Source organism: Balaenoptera physalus, assembly GCF_965194825.1.
Source record: "Balaenoptera physalus genome assembly, chromosome: 10".
Classification (NCBI taxonomy): Eukaryota; Metazoa; Chordata; class Mammalia; order Artiodactyla; family Balaenopteridae; genus Balaenoptera; species Balaenoptera physalus.
This window is the reverse complement of record NC_138889.1, coordinates 62,459,563-62,474,257: the sequence shown is the minus strand read 5'-3', so window position 1 is coordinate 62,474,257 and position 14,695 is coordinate 62,459,563. Positions and strand designations below refer to the sequence as shown.

Here is a 14,695-nt window from a genome sequence, read left to right as displayed (position 1 = left end):
CTCGCTGTCATACATTGTCTGCCTTGTGTCTGTGTCGCCTCCGCTCACGGATCTTGAGGGCCTCGAGGGCAGGGTCCGGGAGTGAGGGGGTCTCCAGGTCCCGGGTTTAGAGTGTCTGTTACTGTTGATTTCAGTCCGGGCGCAGTGGGGTTAAGGAACACTGGCCCCGGAGGCCCCGCCTGCGGAGCGCGCCAACAGGCGAGGGGGAAGCCGCCCCGGAGATCGCTCCGATCTCGCTCCTCGCTCTCTGCCCCGACAGCGATAGGAGACCCCACTCATGTGAGAGTTTTTGTGGGATCCGGATGGTCTAGACCCTGGGGCGGTTCCCCCCTACGTTTTCGTTCCGTTCTCCCCCCCAAGACCACTCTTAGTACAATCCGGGGAATCCCCGCCGCTGCCCGCCCCCTGACGTCACGGAGTCCCCTTGGGGCCCCGCCCCTGCCCGGCCGCGCCTCCTGCGGCGGGGGGAGCGCGCGGTGCAGTCGGGAGAGGGCGGCCATGGCGGGGCCCAGCGACCCCGGTGTTTCCGCCGCCCGCTGGAAACGTCACATCGTGCGGCAGCTTCGACAGCGAGACCGAACGCAAAAGGCCCTCTTCCTGGAGCTGGTGCCGGCCTGTGAGTGCAGTGCGTCCCGGGGCCGTCGAGGGGATAGGGCTCCGGCGTGGGGAAGGATTTGTCTGGCCCCTCCGGCTGTGACCCCAGTCACGGACACCTTTTCGCCTCCGAAGCCTGGGGCCTGCTGGACTCGCTGTCTCTTACGCGCTATCTCCGAATAGCCAGCGTTCCTGCCCTTTCCAGCCCAGGCTCTGCTCAGAGCCCCCTCCTGGACGGAGCTCCCCCCTAGTGCTCCTGCTCTTCCTCGCCCCTCAGGGCCTGGCTCTGCCTTCCACCGGCTGGGCTTCCTGTGCACGCGTTCATAAGCGAATGTTGGATTTTTAGGGTCTTTTAGACTTCCCCTTCTTGGGCCGTCCCCGGGGTAGAGCCTGGTCAGTCCATTTGGTCCCCATAAGCACAGTGAAAGATCTCGGGGCTGTCCAGAGCAGCTACTTTTAAACTCTGAATCCCTAGGGAGGGAGTTCAGAGTCTGAGGCTCTGCCACTGATAGGTGATCCTGGCTCAGGTTTTTGGAGCATCTCTGTGCCCAACCAACCCCAGCCTGAGGGAGAAGAAGGGGGATCCAGGCTGCGGAGGGAGGTGGTTGAGCCTGGGGAAGTCAGATTCTCAGAGTGTTTCTGGGGAGCTGGTCAGGAAGGGGTATGGCAGTTCAAGCCAGGATGAACAGGTGTTCACCTGTGTGTAGCACCTCTGGTCATCTGAGATTGTATGGCTGGGGTTGAAAGTCTAATCACAGTCCCTCCAGCTCCATCACTGGTCTTTATCTTGGCTGCTGCTTAACCATCTCCCCCCAGCCCCACAACTGAATTTGTTGCTCTTTTCCTGGGAGGTTTCTTTGCAGCCTTCTGGGCTGCAGGTCCTCTCTGTTCAGGTATATGAGGCCAGCCCCCTGTCTCTAGGCAGCCTTACTTCACTGCTCTGATGGATAATGGAACAGTCCAGTTTGAGGGAGTCACCCCCATCCCCTGGGAGCTGCAAATCTGTGGGACTGGAGTGATCCTGGAGGGCTGAACTCAGAGACACTGGAAGTCCAGTCTTCTCTGTGGTCTTGGGCAGGTCATACCCCTAAGCCTCCTATTTCTCACTCATAAACTGGACAAAATGGCATCTTCTTTACATTTGTTGGGGGTGATGGTGGGGCAGAGCAATGCCCTGAGGGTTGGGGTGGGGTTTTGTGTGAGAACAAGGCCAGCAACCTAGGTGACCTAGGTGACTGGTAGGGGACAGGAAGAGGGAAAGGAGCTGAGGAGTTAGGCCTGGGCTTACCATCTCTACCCTACCCTGGACCTGGTGAGAAAAGAGGAAGTGACCATGGGTGGGGGTGGAGAGGCTGTATTCCAGGGTCTGTAGCAGAAACTAACAAACTCAAGGACTTTCTGTTCTGGCCTGGGGGGAGCCTTACACCAACCCTGGGGAAGTCAGGGTTGTTTTTTAGCCCAGAAAGAGCCCCTGGAATGGAAGTATCTTGCCAAAGGCCACAGGCTAGTGGAGCTCAGTTTGTTTCATCACTGTCTGGGGACAGGCCCCGCCCTGGATCAACCCCTGGCCCCTTCCTTCCCTTGAGAACCTCAGCAGGCAGTACTCAGCCATCTCCTTCCCCTGCAGTGGTCGTCCTTCTCTGTCCCTGGGAGAGCAAGTCTTCTCCTGGGAGGGCCTGGGGGCTGTGCTCTTAGAGGCTGTGCAAGGGCTGGCGGTCCTGATGGAGCTGCACAGACACCCCTCAGGCAAGGGCAGAGCCCAGCCTGCCAGTAGCTCCCCCTTCTGCATCCCTCGGCTCCTGCAGCCCTCCCAGCCAGAGAGGTAACTTGTATGCCTAGAGTCTGCTGGAAAGTGTCTGTCTGTGCTCCAGGCTCACCTTTTTGCACCCGCAGATAACCGTCTCATAGAGAAAGCGGAGCTGCTGGCCCAGTTCTCAGAGAAGCTGCAGCCAGAGCCCACCCATGTCACTCGGGCTCTCCTCCAGGGCCCCTGGTGAGTGTTTGTGTTTGTGGTCACAGAGGGCTTCCCGTGCCTGGGCCCTGCCCCCACCCCGGCACCTCATTGGCCCTTGGCTGCTGCCCAGGGGAGGGGGAGGCAGGCTCTCGAGCCTTCCCCCCCGGGCCAGCTGCTCAGAATGTCCATCTCTCTGCATTTGTCCTCCCACGCCCACACACCTCTGTGTTTTTCTGTTTGCTCCTCACCTGATGCCTACAGAAAGGACACGATGCCACCTATTCCAAAGAGGGAGCGAAGATGAGAACCAGGAATGGATTGGGGCTCAAAGAGTTGGGAAGTGCTTCTTGAGAGGGTCCTGGCCTGGGAACTCAAGGCCTGGGGGAATCCAAGAGCAGAGGTTCACGGGCAGCTCTAGTTTCTGGAGACTTGCTCTTTCCTCTACTGACTTTCTGGCTCCCACCTTCCTCAGGAGAAAGTTCATGGCTCTGGTTTCAAACTGTTCGTGTGTATCCTCTGGGTGAATGGAGGGACAATGAACACCACTCTTTGATTGGTTGACAGGGAGGAGGAGTCAGGGCCTGACTCAGACCGAGTCCCATCACCAGCAGCTCTGAGGGTGAAGTGGCAAGAGGAGGAGGAGGGTCTCCGGTTGGTGTGTGGAGAGGTAGGCTGGGCAGGGGTCTGAGAGAGAATGGGGTGGGCCCAGGATCCAGAACTTTGGGGCTGGGACATGTCGTCCAAGGGAGCCAGCAAGTGAGGGAGATTCCAAAGTCCAGTGCCTTGAGGCCAGACAGGGGTCAGAGTGCTCTCTAGCTTGGCCCTGGCAGCCCAGGATGAAGTGGGCTCCAATAGCAGCTGGAGGAAGTGCAGTGAGAGCTCAGGGAGGAGTGTGAGGGGTGCAGGAAACAGGCAGCCTCTGTTCCCCCTTCTGGATGGTCCAGCCTGCCTCTGCTCACCACTTGCCCTGCAAACCTCAGGGCCCAGTACCAATTGACACTCAATACACATTTGCAGACCAAAAGTAAGGTGGTCCACCTCCATGGCAGGGTATGCTAGCCCCACCTGACACTGCTTCCCCCTGCCCCTGCCCCATGGTGTCTCTTGGCTTCTGTTTCACCACACTCTCCTGGTTTTCCTCTCACTTCTGTAGCTGTTGCTTCTGAACTTCCTTCTCTGGCTACTTTCCCTCCTTTTTATCCCCCTCCCTTCAGATGTGGGTGTTCTTTGGAGCTTGGGTGGGTTAACTGACTCCCAAGGACTTTCTGTTTGCTAACTCCCAGACCCGTCTCTAGCTCAGCCTTCTCTTATGAGCTCAGACTCTCTTGCTCAGCTGCTTTTTGGACTTCACATCTAAAATCAGACTAACCATCGCCCCTGTGATTATATGGCCAACACCACGTTGAGAACGCTGGGCTAAGCGTTACTTCAGCTAATCTTCCACAACTTTATATTTCAGAGGAAACAAAGGCTTAGAGAGCTGGAGCCAGGATTTGAACTCTCTCCCCCACAAATCCCCTTTCTGTGATCTCCATTCATTCTTTCAACAAATATTTATTGACAATCACTATATCCAAGGCATAGGCAATGCAGCTGTGAACAAGACCTGGCCCCATGGAGCTTCCAGTCCACTGGAGGAGGCTGATGGGCCAGTAAACACCTATCTAGTTACCGCATGCCAAGTCACTTGCTCAACTAATGTGTATTTGGGGCTATGAACCTAGTGATAGCCTCTCCCTCAGAGCCCCTGTTGTAGTTGCAACTCTACATTTGCGAGGTGATTCTCAAAATCTGAGCCCCCTTCTGGGCTGTGAGAACCCCGAGAACTGGGATGCCTTTGGTTTGCCTCCATTGTATCCCTGGGGCCTGTCTCCACAGTCCATGCTAATGAATATCTGTAGACTAGGTGATAAATGAGATAGATCATCCCCCCCTCCATTGGTAGTCACCAGGCTGGAAACCCAGGGACACCTCTAACCCCTAGCAGCCCTCCATCCTGAGCTAGTCACCAGCTCATGGATCCTGCCTCCAAATCCATCAACTTCCATTTTTTGTGCCCTGTCTGCCTGGTCCAAGTTACTCTCATTCCTCGCTGGACCACTCCTCCTTTGGCACCCCCATCCATTCTCCATTCTGCACTCAGAGTGATATATTTTAATAATAAAAATGATCTCCATTAAAAAGAAGACAAATAATATACAAATACATGCTTGTTGTGAACATTTCAAGAGAACAGAAGCCCATAGAGTAAAAAAGTAGAAGCCCCTTTCACCACCTCTCCCCATGATCAGTTTGGTACATATTTTCCAAAGCTCCTTAGCCTGGCTCCCAAGTTGAGTCCTCTGGCCTCAGTGTTGCATTTCCTGCCACTCTCTTGTCCCTGAGCTCATGGTTCCCTTTGTCTGGGATACTTCCACGCACCCCTCGCCCTCAGCATTCCCTCCTCATCCATGTCCTCAGACACAAACCAGTCAGTTCCCATTGGATACGCCAAGGGATGGGGAGGGGCTTTTTCTTTAATTCTTAGTACTGTTTCACATATCACAACAAGCATGTATTATTGTTGTTTTAACTTTTTATTGAAATAATTATAGATCCACAGGAAGTTGCAAAGACAGTACAGAGAGGTCCTGTGCACCCTTTACCCAATATCCCCCATTGGTTACATCTTATGTAACTACAGTACACACAACCAGGAAATTGATATTGGTATGAAGTGTATATAGTTCTTTGTCATTTTGTCACCTGTGTAGATTTGCATGCCCATCAGGATACAGCACTATTTCATCACCACAAAGACCTCCCTCTTGCTACTCTGTTTTAGTCACAACTCGCCCCTCTCCTCCAATCATCCCTAACTCCTAACCACTAATCTGTTTTCCATCTCTATTATTTGGATTTTGAATAGCATCAAAAAAATACTGAATGCCAAAACATCAGTGAAAGTATATGACAGGTGAGGAAATGGAAGTGATGATCAGATTGTTTAATGGTGGAAGGAATTATAAGTGTTATAAATTGGGCCAGCTATGGACCCTGAATGTGCAGGGTCCCTAACCCCGGCCCACTCACACCAGGAGTCAGTGCAGGTGGACACCAACCTTGCTCCTCAGCCCATCTCTCACCAGGCCCATGTAAGAAAGAACACAGGGACAGGTCAGCAGCAAGAGCCCCCAGCCTTGGTTATTTCATATTCCTCTTGCCACAGTGGTGGGAACTGCTTTGCTTAGCATCTGTCTCTCCCACTGACCCCTCAGTTCTGTGGTTTCCCCAGCTCTTGGCTCTCGGATGAAGGACTGTTGAGTGGGGCGGGGGACAGATGAGATGACGCTCACCCCCACTCTGGGGCTGGGGGCAGCTCTGGTATTCAGTCTGGGCCCGGTGCTCCCACAGTCCATTCCTGTTAGCCTGTGTGCCTCTGCTCAGAGCTCCTTCTTGCTCTCTGGGATCTATGCTTGGGTAAACCAGGGCTTGGAGAGGTGGGGAAAAGAACACACATCCCTTGAACCCTTCCTATACACAGCGCTTTACTTGGAGCATGTTAGGTGGCCTGGGTTCAGATCTCAGTTCTGCCACTTAGCTGTGTGACTTTGGGCAAGACACTGAACCTCTCTGTGTCAATGTCCTCATGTGTAAAATGGGGAGAATGGCAGTTCCTACTGGATTGAAAGAGTTAATACTGTAGAGTGCTGGGAATAAGACCTAGCACACTTAAGTGCTATATAACCAATCATCATTATTTGAGATACTATTCCTTATAGTAATTCCGTGTTACCCAATGAGGTAAGCACAACCATTCCCACTGGACAGGTGAAGAAACAGAGCTGGTTTAGAGCGGTTAAATGACTACCCCGGGTCACAGAGAATATAAGTGGCGCTGCCAGAATTGAAACTCCGGTGTTAAGCTTCAGAGCCTAAGGCCCTTCCGTTGATCCCTGAAACAGCAGTGCATTCCTGTGCTTGGTGCAACGCCTGTCTGCGCCTCAGCTTTCTCTTGAGCTAGGGAGCGGGTGAGAGGAGAGAGAGACCCCATCCTACCAGCCTCTCGGCCAGAGAGGGGCTGGAGGCCCTGCCCAGAGGCACCCATGCCTACCTGTCCGGCCCCTCCGCCGCTGCAGATGGCCTACCAGGTGGTGGAAAAGAGCGCGGCCCTGGGCACCCTGGAATCACAGCTGGAGGAGCGGCAAAGCAGGTGGGGCGCGGGCGGTGCGAGAGGGCTCCTCCCCGCGCACCTTGGGGAGGCTCGGGGCCATCACTGCCAGGGGGAGGGGACAGGGTCACCCCGCGGGTCTCCAGAAGGGCCCGACAGCTTTCCCCACGTCCTCAAACGCCCCCCAGGCCTGTGGCTGGTCGCAGAGGCCAGGAACTGCAGGACTCCGAAGGCTTGGTCGGAGACGTGGTTTAGCCGGCCGGCTGGCCGCGTGGCCTGCGGCAAGTCTGTCCCAGCCCCGAGACCGGTTCCCCCAGGGCGGTGACGGAGGTTCTCCGCGTTCTCCAGGCTGGCAGCTCTGGAGGCCCGCGTGGCGCAGCTGCAGGAGGCGCGGGAGAAGGAGGCGGGACAGGTGGGTGCGCGGCGCGCGCTGAACGCGGCACAGCGGGCGGCCTATGAGGCGCTGCGCGTGCACGTCGGGCACCAGGAGGCGGCTCTGCGCAGGCTCGAGGAGGAGGCACGCGACCTGCTGGATCGGCTGGTGCGGCGCAAGGCGCGCGCCGCAGCCGAGCGCAACCTGCGCAACGAGCGCCGCGAGAGGTGAGAGCGCTGGGCTTGCCCTTCGGGGAAGTGAGCGGTGGCGTGTCCTGTGGGGGAGGGGCCCGGCCCCGCCTTCCGGGCACCGGAGCGACCCGACTTTCAGGAGGCATTTCTATCCCAGGGCCAAGCAGGCGCGGGTGTCCCAGGAGCTGAAGAAGGCAGCCAAGCGGACAGTGAGCATAAGCGAGTAAGAATGAGGATGCGCCGAGACCTGCCTGCCGAGGCTCCGCCGCGGGCTCTGCCCCGCGACCTCTGCAGTGCCCTGCCCCAGGGCCGCTACGGTTCTACCCCACCCCCACCTCCCTGCGGCAACCGGTGCACCTGACCGCAAGTGTGCACAGCCGCGGTGCCGAGGCCCCCAGGCAAAACGAGCCCAGGACACGTGTAGACACGTGTGGTCGTAGGAGCCAGCACCTGCGCCCGCCACACGTGCGTCCACAGGGACACCTTCATCTCTGGGTCTGCACATCGTCACCGTGGCACGGAGGGGCTGGCCTGGTCCCTTAGCCATTCTGAGCTTAATTCTCTCCCCCAGGAGTCCAGACACATTAGGCGATGGGATCAGAGAGGAAGCAGACACTCTGGCTCTGGCAGCTGAGCCACTGGAGAGTGAGGCTGGTGAGAAATGGAAGAGACCCTTCAGGTGAGCACTGTCCCACAGCTCTGAGCTGGGTCCCATCCCAGAGTCTTTCTCTAGGACCTTGGGCCAGCTCTTGGGTTGAGAGGGGGCTTAAGAAGAGACTGGGGTATAGCTTGGACCCCAGGACAGATCTGACCTCCAGTGCCTGGAGCCACTTGGGGTCAGTGCCATGTCTGAGACCCCAACCTCTGTCCTCACCCTCTTTTTCCTCCTTCCCAGGACCAGAGCTCTGGGGGTGGGATGTCAGGCTGGTGAAAGGGTGTGACCAGGAGGGAACCTGTTGGCAAGGTCCAGGGTTCAGCTGTCACAGGCATGTGTGTGCATACACAGGGACATCAGAGCGTATGTGTGTACAAGCTTAGGTAAGCGTACCTGAATGCCTGTGAAGCATGTATAGATGTGAGCTCATATGGGTGGGACCTGATTGAGGCTTCAGTCTTGGATGCCCCTCACCTCCAGTCTCCCCCATCTGTCTTGATTGGCCTGGCATTGAGACTGCCCTCCCCCTATTCCCCAGCCTGTAAGCTCTCCTCCAGCCCTTTCTTTTTTTTGAATTTATTTTTTTATTTAAAAAATTTTTTAAATATTTATTTTTGGCTGCATTGGGTCTTCGTTGCTGCGCGCAGGTTTTCTCTAATTGCAGCGAGTGGGGGCTACTCTTCGTTGTGGTGCGCGGGCTTCTCATTGCGGTGGCTTCTCTTGTTGCAGAGCACGGGCTCCAGGCACGCGGGCTTCAATAGTTGTGGCACATGGGCTCAGTAGTTGTGGCTCACGGGCTCTAGAACTCAGGCTCAGTAGTTGTGGCCCACAGGCTTAGTTGCTCCACAGCATGTGGGATCTTCCCAGACCAGGGCTTGAACCCGTGTCCCCTGCATTGGCAGGCGGATTCTTAACCACTGCGCCACCAGGGAAGCCCCTCCAGCCCTCTTTTGCAGGTCGCTGGTGTCCAGGCCTCGGGGTAGTGAAGGAACCCTGGGGAGGGGCATGAGATGCAGTCCCCAAAGCCTTAGCCCTGGCGGGCCAGGTCATCTCAGGACACATGCTCTCCTGGGTATTTTTGGGATCTAGGTTTCCCAGCCCCCTGCTCCCAGCCTTGTGCTTTCTCAGCCTGGGGGCACCTTTACCCCCCTCCATAGGCCCCAGCTCAGCCTCCCATGAAATTTTGTTGGGGGGCACTTGGGTGGTGAGGCAGCTCTTAACCATCATGGTGAAACTGGGAGACTTCATTCCAAATCCCTCCCTTCCTCCACCTTCCTGGGATTCCTCTGGGTCATCCTACTCTCCTGGCCTTGGAGGAGCAAAGTTCTTGTCCCGGCTCAAGAGTGTAGGGATGAATGACTGCTGTCTGCACACCCACTGGCCAGTCCTTTAGCACGTCTCTCTCGATTCTGCCCCAGGTCTGCCTCCGCCACCTCCCTGACGTTGTCCCGCTGTGTGGATGTGGTGAAGGGGCTTCTGGAGTAAGTGTGTGTGCACCGACATGTGTGTGAAGGTGTTGGGCCCCTTGGATGTGTGTGTCAGGCTCCTGGAGCCCAGGCTTGGGCTGTGTATGTGTCTCAGTGTGTCCTTCCGTTCGTTGCCCAGCACTCTGTGTGTGAGCCTCTGCTGAGTCCCAGAGGCAGGAGCTGGGTACATGGCCTCATTCCCAGCCCCTGCCTGGCTATCTTCCAGGCTCTGTCCCTCATCCACGGTCGTCACAGGGGACCAAAAGCTCCAGCCTGAGGCCAGAAAGGAGCTACTACTCATTTGGGAAATAGAGGCCCAGAAATGTCAGGGATTCGTTCAGGGTCACAGTGCCAAGCAGTGGCCAGGCCAGGACTGAAACCCTGCTCCGAGGTTTCTCTGCATCCACCAACCCTGCCCTGCCTCTGTGCCTGTCTTGGTGCCCCTACTGTCTCCACACTGACCCCTGGGGTCAGAGGCTGGTGGGGACCGTGCCTGCTGCACCTCCTGGCCATGTTCTGCTGCCTTCCGTGTCTGCTTCCTGTTGTTGCTGCTTCAGGAGAGCTTGAGGCTCCCACGTCAGAAGGCCTTGCTGAATGCCCTCCTGACCCCCTCCTGCAGTTTCAAGAAGAGGAGAGGCCACTCAATTGGGGGAGCCCCTGAGCAGCGATACCAGAGCATCCCTGTGTGCGTGGCCGCCCGACTTCCCACCCGAGCTCAGGATGTGCTGGTAAGGAGGAGCTGGGCCAAGTGCATGGGGTACGATATGGGAGTGCAGGTCCCAGGAGTGGTCCAAGGAGGCTGGGGAAGCAAGGATGGGCCCCTCACTGGGAGTAGGAGTTTTCCTCCCACAGCTTGTGGTGGGAGCCCTTCGGCATTTTACAATGAGAGGGAGAGACAGGAGGCCGGGAGACCACGAGGCCAGGTAGTGGAGTATTGGGAACATGGCGGGAGGCTGCTGCAGGGGTCCAGTCAGAGATGATGAGCCCTGGTGGGGCTAAGTTTGAAACTCAGTGTTCGAACAGAGACCTGATGTGTTCAAGGATGTGTGACAGAGAGCTGTGAGCATGAGCAAAGAGGCGTGTGTGGCGAGGACCAGGGGCACCGACCTCCCCTTTTCCCCACAGGATGCCCACCTCTCCGAGGTCAATGCTGTTCGTTTTGGCCCCAATAGCAGCCTCCTGGCCACCGGAGGGGCTGACCGCCTCATCCTCCTCTGGAATGTCGTGGGAGGTGAGGGTCCCTGCCCACAGGCCAGCCTAATCCTTTCTCTCCAGACCTCACTTCAGCTTGCTCCTTGGTGGGAAGGGTCTTGAGTCTCTTTGTGTTTCCTCACCTGGGACATTCTTGTGGGCAGCGGCCAGAGTTCTGGCCACTCTTGGCAAGAGTTCTGGGGTCACTGCTCCTAAGAAGGGCAGAGCCTCCCACCTCCTGAAGTCGAGGGCTGCAGGGTGGGGAGGGCTAAACTCAGATGGTCCCTGTTGGGGTGGTGGAGGTACCATGTCATGAGGTTCTACAGGGACAGGCCCTTGAGGAGCAGGTCCCTTGGGTCCACCAGGCCACCTCCTCTTCTAGTGTCACTGAGCTCTCAGAACTCAGTTGTGAGACAAATCTTAGCTATCTACTCTGTGTTCTGTAGGGTGGGGGTGTACTGGGGAGTGAGAGCTGGCTCCCAGAGACTTCCTGGAGGAGGTGAGTCTCCAGCTGGCCTGGCTCTGGCTTGCCGTGTGACCTAGGGACAGTCCCTTCTCTCTGGTCTTTTCCAGATGTCCGCGAGATGACCTGCAGCCCCCCGGGGCCCTCTGCTGGCAGTTCAGGAAGGTGCAGCCTCCAGCTAGACCCCCCCCACCCCCCAACCTCGGCCGCTCCCCCAAGAACAGGCCCAGCACTTCTGTTCTCTAATCCAGGAGAGATTCATCTTCCCACTCACAGTCCAGGCTCCTCTGTTTCGTGAGATTAGTGACTTCATTTCACTTGTCCCTTCTCCTGGTCCCCCCAGGGCGCCTGGAGGCCAACCAGACCCTTGAAGGAGCTGGCGGCAGCATCACCAGTGTGGACTTTGACCCCTCGGTGAGAGGATCTGGGGGGCATAGGATGTCCCTCCCCCAGTCTCCACACTGGGCAGGTGGGGGCTTTGGGGCCTGAGGGAGCATCACGGGTATCCTAGAGCTCTACACAATCCTCCTCCCTGGGCCTCGATTCTCCTCTGCCTACCTGGGTGACCTGGGCTGGGGGAAGCTCTGAGGCAGCCCTGGCCCCAGCTCTCTGGCCTGCAGTTGCCTCTGGCCAGGCCCAGGTTCAGGACCTATCCTTTCCCCTCCCATCTCCCCAGGGCTCCCAGGTACTGGCAGCTACTTACAATAAGGCTGCCCAGCTTTGGAAGGTTGGGGAGGCACAGTCCAAGGTAAGGCCTGACTGGGGAGGCAGCCTGGGGGTCAGGGGTCATGCCTTGGGCCTGGAGGGGTTTGTTATGGGGTCTTGGCCATACCCTTGATGCATATCTGGGATGGTGGCAGGAGACACTATCTGGACACACGGACAAGGTGACGGCTGCCAAATTCAAGCTAACGAGGCATCAGGCGGTGACCGGGAGCCGGGACCGGACAGTGAAGGAGTGGGACCTTGGCCGAGCCTACTGTGAGGTCCAACCCTCCCCTTTCCTAACTGCCAGGACCCTGCCAGGCTATGGGGGACCTCAGCCTGCTCTCTGGGAGTGGCTCCAAGATTTACAGGCATTTGGGATGAAACCTCCCAAGGCCCCTCTTCTATCCCCCATCGATGATGCTTTCCCTGGTTTCTAGGTGATCTCAGGCTTTGGGCTGGGAAACAGGGGACCTGGGTTCTAGTTTTGGGAGGACACCTTACCTCTGGGGCTTCTGGGCCTCAGCTTCTCCATACATCCAGTGGGTTGGCTCCTGATAACCCTTCTCTGAGGCTGGGGCTCTACTCCTTGGTCCCTAGGTTCCAGGACCATCAATGTCCTTTCCTACTGTAACGATGTGGTGTGTGGGGACCATGTCATCATTAGTGGTCACAATGACCAGAAGATCCGGTTCTGGGACAGCAGGTGATAGGCGCAGGCTGTGGGTGGTGGAGGTGGGGGCAGGGCTCCTGTATTCTCTTCCTTTTTCTAGCCATGGAGCTGCTGAGGGTACCTTGGGGAAGCGAGGCTCTGGTGGCCTCTGTGCTGGGCTTGGCCCCTTGAAGGCTCAGCTGCCCTCGGAGACCTGTGCCTCCTTCTTATTGGCCCTCGGTCCAACCAAGGGACCCTGCCTGGGTCTTGCCAACCAAGATGGAGAAGCTCTTTTTTCCCATGTAATCACCACTTTTTAGTCAAAAGGAACAAAAGTTTTATTGTTTTTTGAGCCTAAGAGCCCAGCATTGGGCTTGAATGGTTTATAAAAGCCAGTGCTGGAACCAGTGCCAGAGCTAGTGCCAGGCCTGCCTCAGGCTTCTTACTCATCTGCAGAGATTGCCTTTTGAAACCCTTTGCTCTCTCTTTCACATAGTTAAAGACAGACTTTGATTTCTTCCCCGCCCCCGCCCCCAGCACTTATTTTAGTGACCCAAGGGTTTAGTAAGTTCCCGTTGGAAGGGGCTGGCTGCAGTGGGTGATTAGTTGTCAGCCTTGGCCTTAGTGGCCTGAGACCAGGGGCGCCTCTGGACTTGTTAGTCTGTCAGGAGCAGCCTCGTCAGGGTGGCTGCTCCTCATCCTCATCTTTGTCCCTGCTCCTCAGGGGACCCCGCTGCACCCAGGTCATCCCTGTGCAGGGCCGGGTCACCTCCCTGAGCCTCAGCCACGACCAGCTGCATCTGCTCAGCTGTTCCCGAGATGACACGCTCAAGGTCATCGACCTGCGTGTCAGCAATATCCGCCAGGTGTTCAGGTACCTGCCTTGTGCCCACTGATCCTGTGGCTTTGGCTGTGGCAGCTGGGCCTTGTCCCCTGTAAAAGGCCTGTCAGCGGGGGGCCCTCCCTGGAGGCCCCTCTGGACCAGGGCCTGGTGAGGTGGCCAAGCCCTTGACGGAGAGAGGAAGCTCTTTAAGTTCCTGGCTGAGCCACCTCCTTTCTGACCTGACCCTGTCTGTTCTCAGGGCTGATGGCTTCAGGTGCGGTTCTGACTGGACCAAAGCTGTGTTCAGGTGTGTCCATGAGAGCGCAGCACCCATGCCTGAGTGTGTCCCATCTGTCTGTGTCTGTGTTGGTGTGTGTCTGTGTCCTTACCTCTAATCTCTTCTCTCTTGCTGTGCTGTGGCCCCTGCAGCCCAGACAGAAGCTACGCACTGGCAGGTTCCTGGGATGGAGCCCTTTACATCTGGGATGTAGACACTGGGAAACTGGAGAGTAGCCTTCGGGGACCCCATTGGTGAGCACGGCCACTGCCCACCCACCTGCCCACCCCAGCGCCAGTACCCCACCCCCAGCCCTGCCCCAGTCCTGCTAAGTTGATTCCAGATCCTGACATGCTGGGCATCCTGGAGCCCCCAGCCTTGTCCCGTACCTTCCATTCCCTGCCCCCCCTGCCCGAGCCCTTCACAGTTCACAAGGTGTTTTCCCATGTGCACTTGGGTCTGCTCTCACCACAGCCCTCTGAGCCCATTTTACAGGTGAGGAGATGGGCTCAGAGAGGGCTTCAAAATGCCCAGGTCCAGTAATGAGGGGCAGAGCCCAGCTGCGGACGCCCCCTGAAGCCTGCCTCTCCCTCTCCTCAGCGCTGCCGTCAATGCCGTGGCCTGGTGCTACTCTGGGAGCCACGTGGTGAGCGTGGACCAGGCCAGGAAGGTTGTGCTCTGGCACTAGTGCCACGACTCTCCTGCCTGAGCTGGAGCTCTAGTCCAAAGCCTGAAGCCAGAGGACAGCTTCCCACTGCCCCAGAGGCTCCGGGGCCAGGAGGGGTGCAGGGATGGGGGTGGCATTTAGTGGGTAAGAAGGCCGGGCAGGACCTGGCCTGTTTGTTTAAAAACAAAGTGTGGGTTGGGGGGGATTACTGTATTGTTTTTTATCTCTGTTTCCTCACTTTCTCTGGGAAAAGTGGAAAAAAATTACATTTAAACTGGTGTCTGCTTGCCTCTTTGCAGCATTCAGGGAACAAGGAAGCCTTTGGGTGGAGGCTCAAGGAGACCCAGGCTTGGCTCCCTTTCCTCCTCCCGCACAGAGCTGGGCAGAGCTGGCCCACCTTCTGTGCTGACAGCTTGAAGAAAGGCCCAGAGGCAGCAAAGGGCAGTGGCTTTTAGGGCAGTGGCTTTTTGAGCAGTAGAAATTTCACCCTCAGTCTAAGGTGGTCCTGGTCCTTGGGCCCTTCTGTTTCAGGCA

The 14,695-nt window shown here is 57.1% G+C and overlaps 1 protein-coding gene across 5 annotated transcripts; it reads left to right on the top strand.

Annotated features, from left to right (window-relative positions):
• Positions 1-415: 415 nt before the first annotated feature.
• ATG16L2 (autophagy related 16 like 2) lies at positions 416-14,435 on the top strand. Of its 5 annotated transcripts, none has more exons than XM_082411274.1 (18): positions 416-616; positions 2,488-2,587; positions 3,113-3,215; positions 6,667-6,740; positions 7,047-7,298; positions 7,420-7,485; positions 7,834-7,941; positions 9,336-9,398; positions 10,003-10,111; positions 10,509-10,614; positions 11,381-11,451; positions 11,714-11,785; positions 11,898-12,018; positions 12,343-12,448; positions 13,119-13,268; positions 13,477-13,524; positions 13,647-13,748; positions 14,029-14,435. In XM_082411274.1, the coding sequence occupies exons 1-18, from the start codon at positions 499-501 to the stop codon at positions 14,069-14,071; spliced, it is 1,812 nt and encodes a 603-aa protein (XP_082267400.1). In that variant the 5' UTR covers positions 416-498; the 3' UTR covers positions 14,072-14,435. The 5 variants fall into 5 exon arrangements, with proteins under 5 accessions (XP_082267400.1, XP_082267401.1, XP_082267403.1 ...); XM_082411275.1 differs by having other exon boundaries at positions 13,969-14,435; XM_082411273.1 differs by having other exon boundaries at positions 418-616; positions 14,095-14,435.
• Positions 14,436-14,695: the final 260 nt, after the last annotated feature.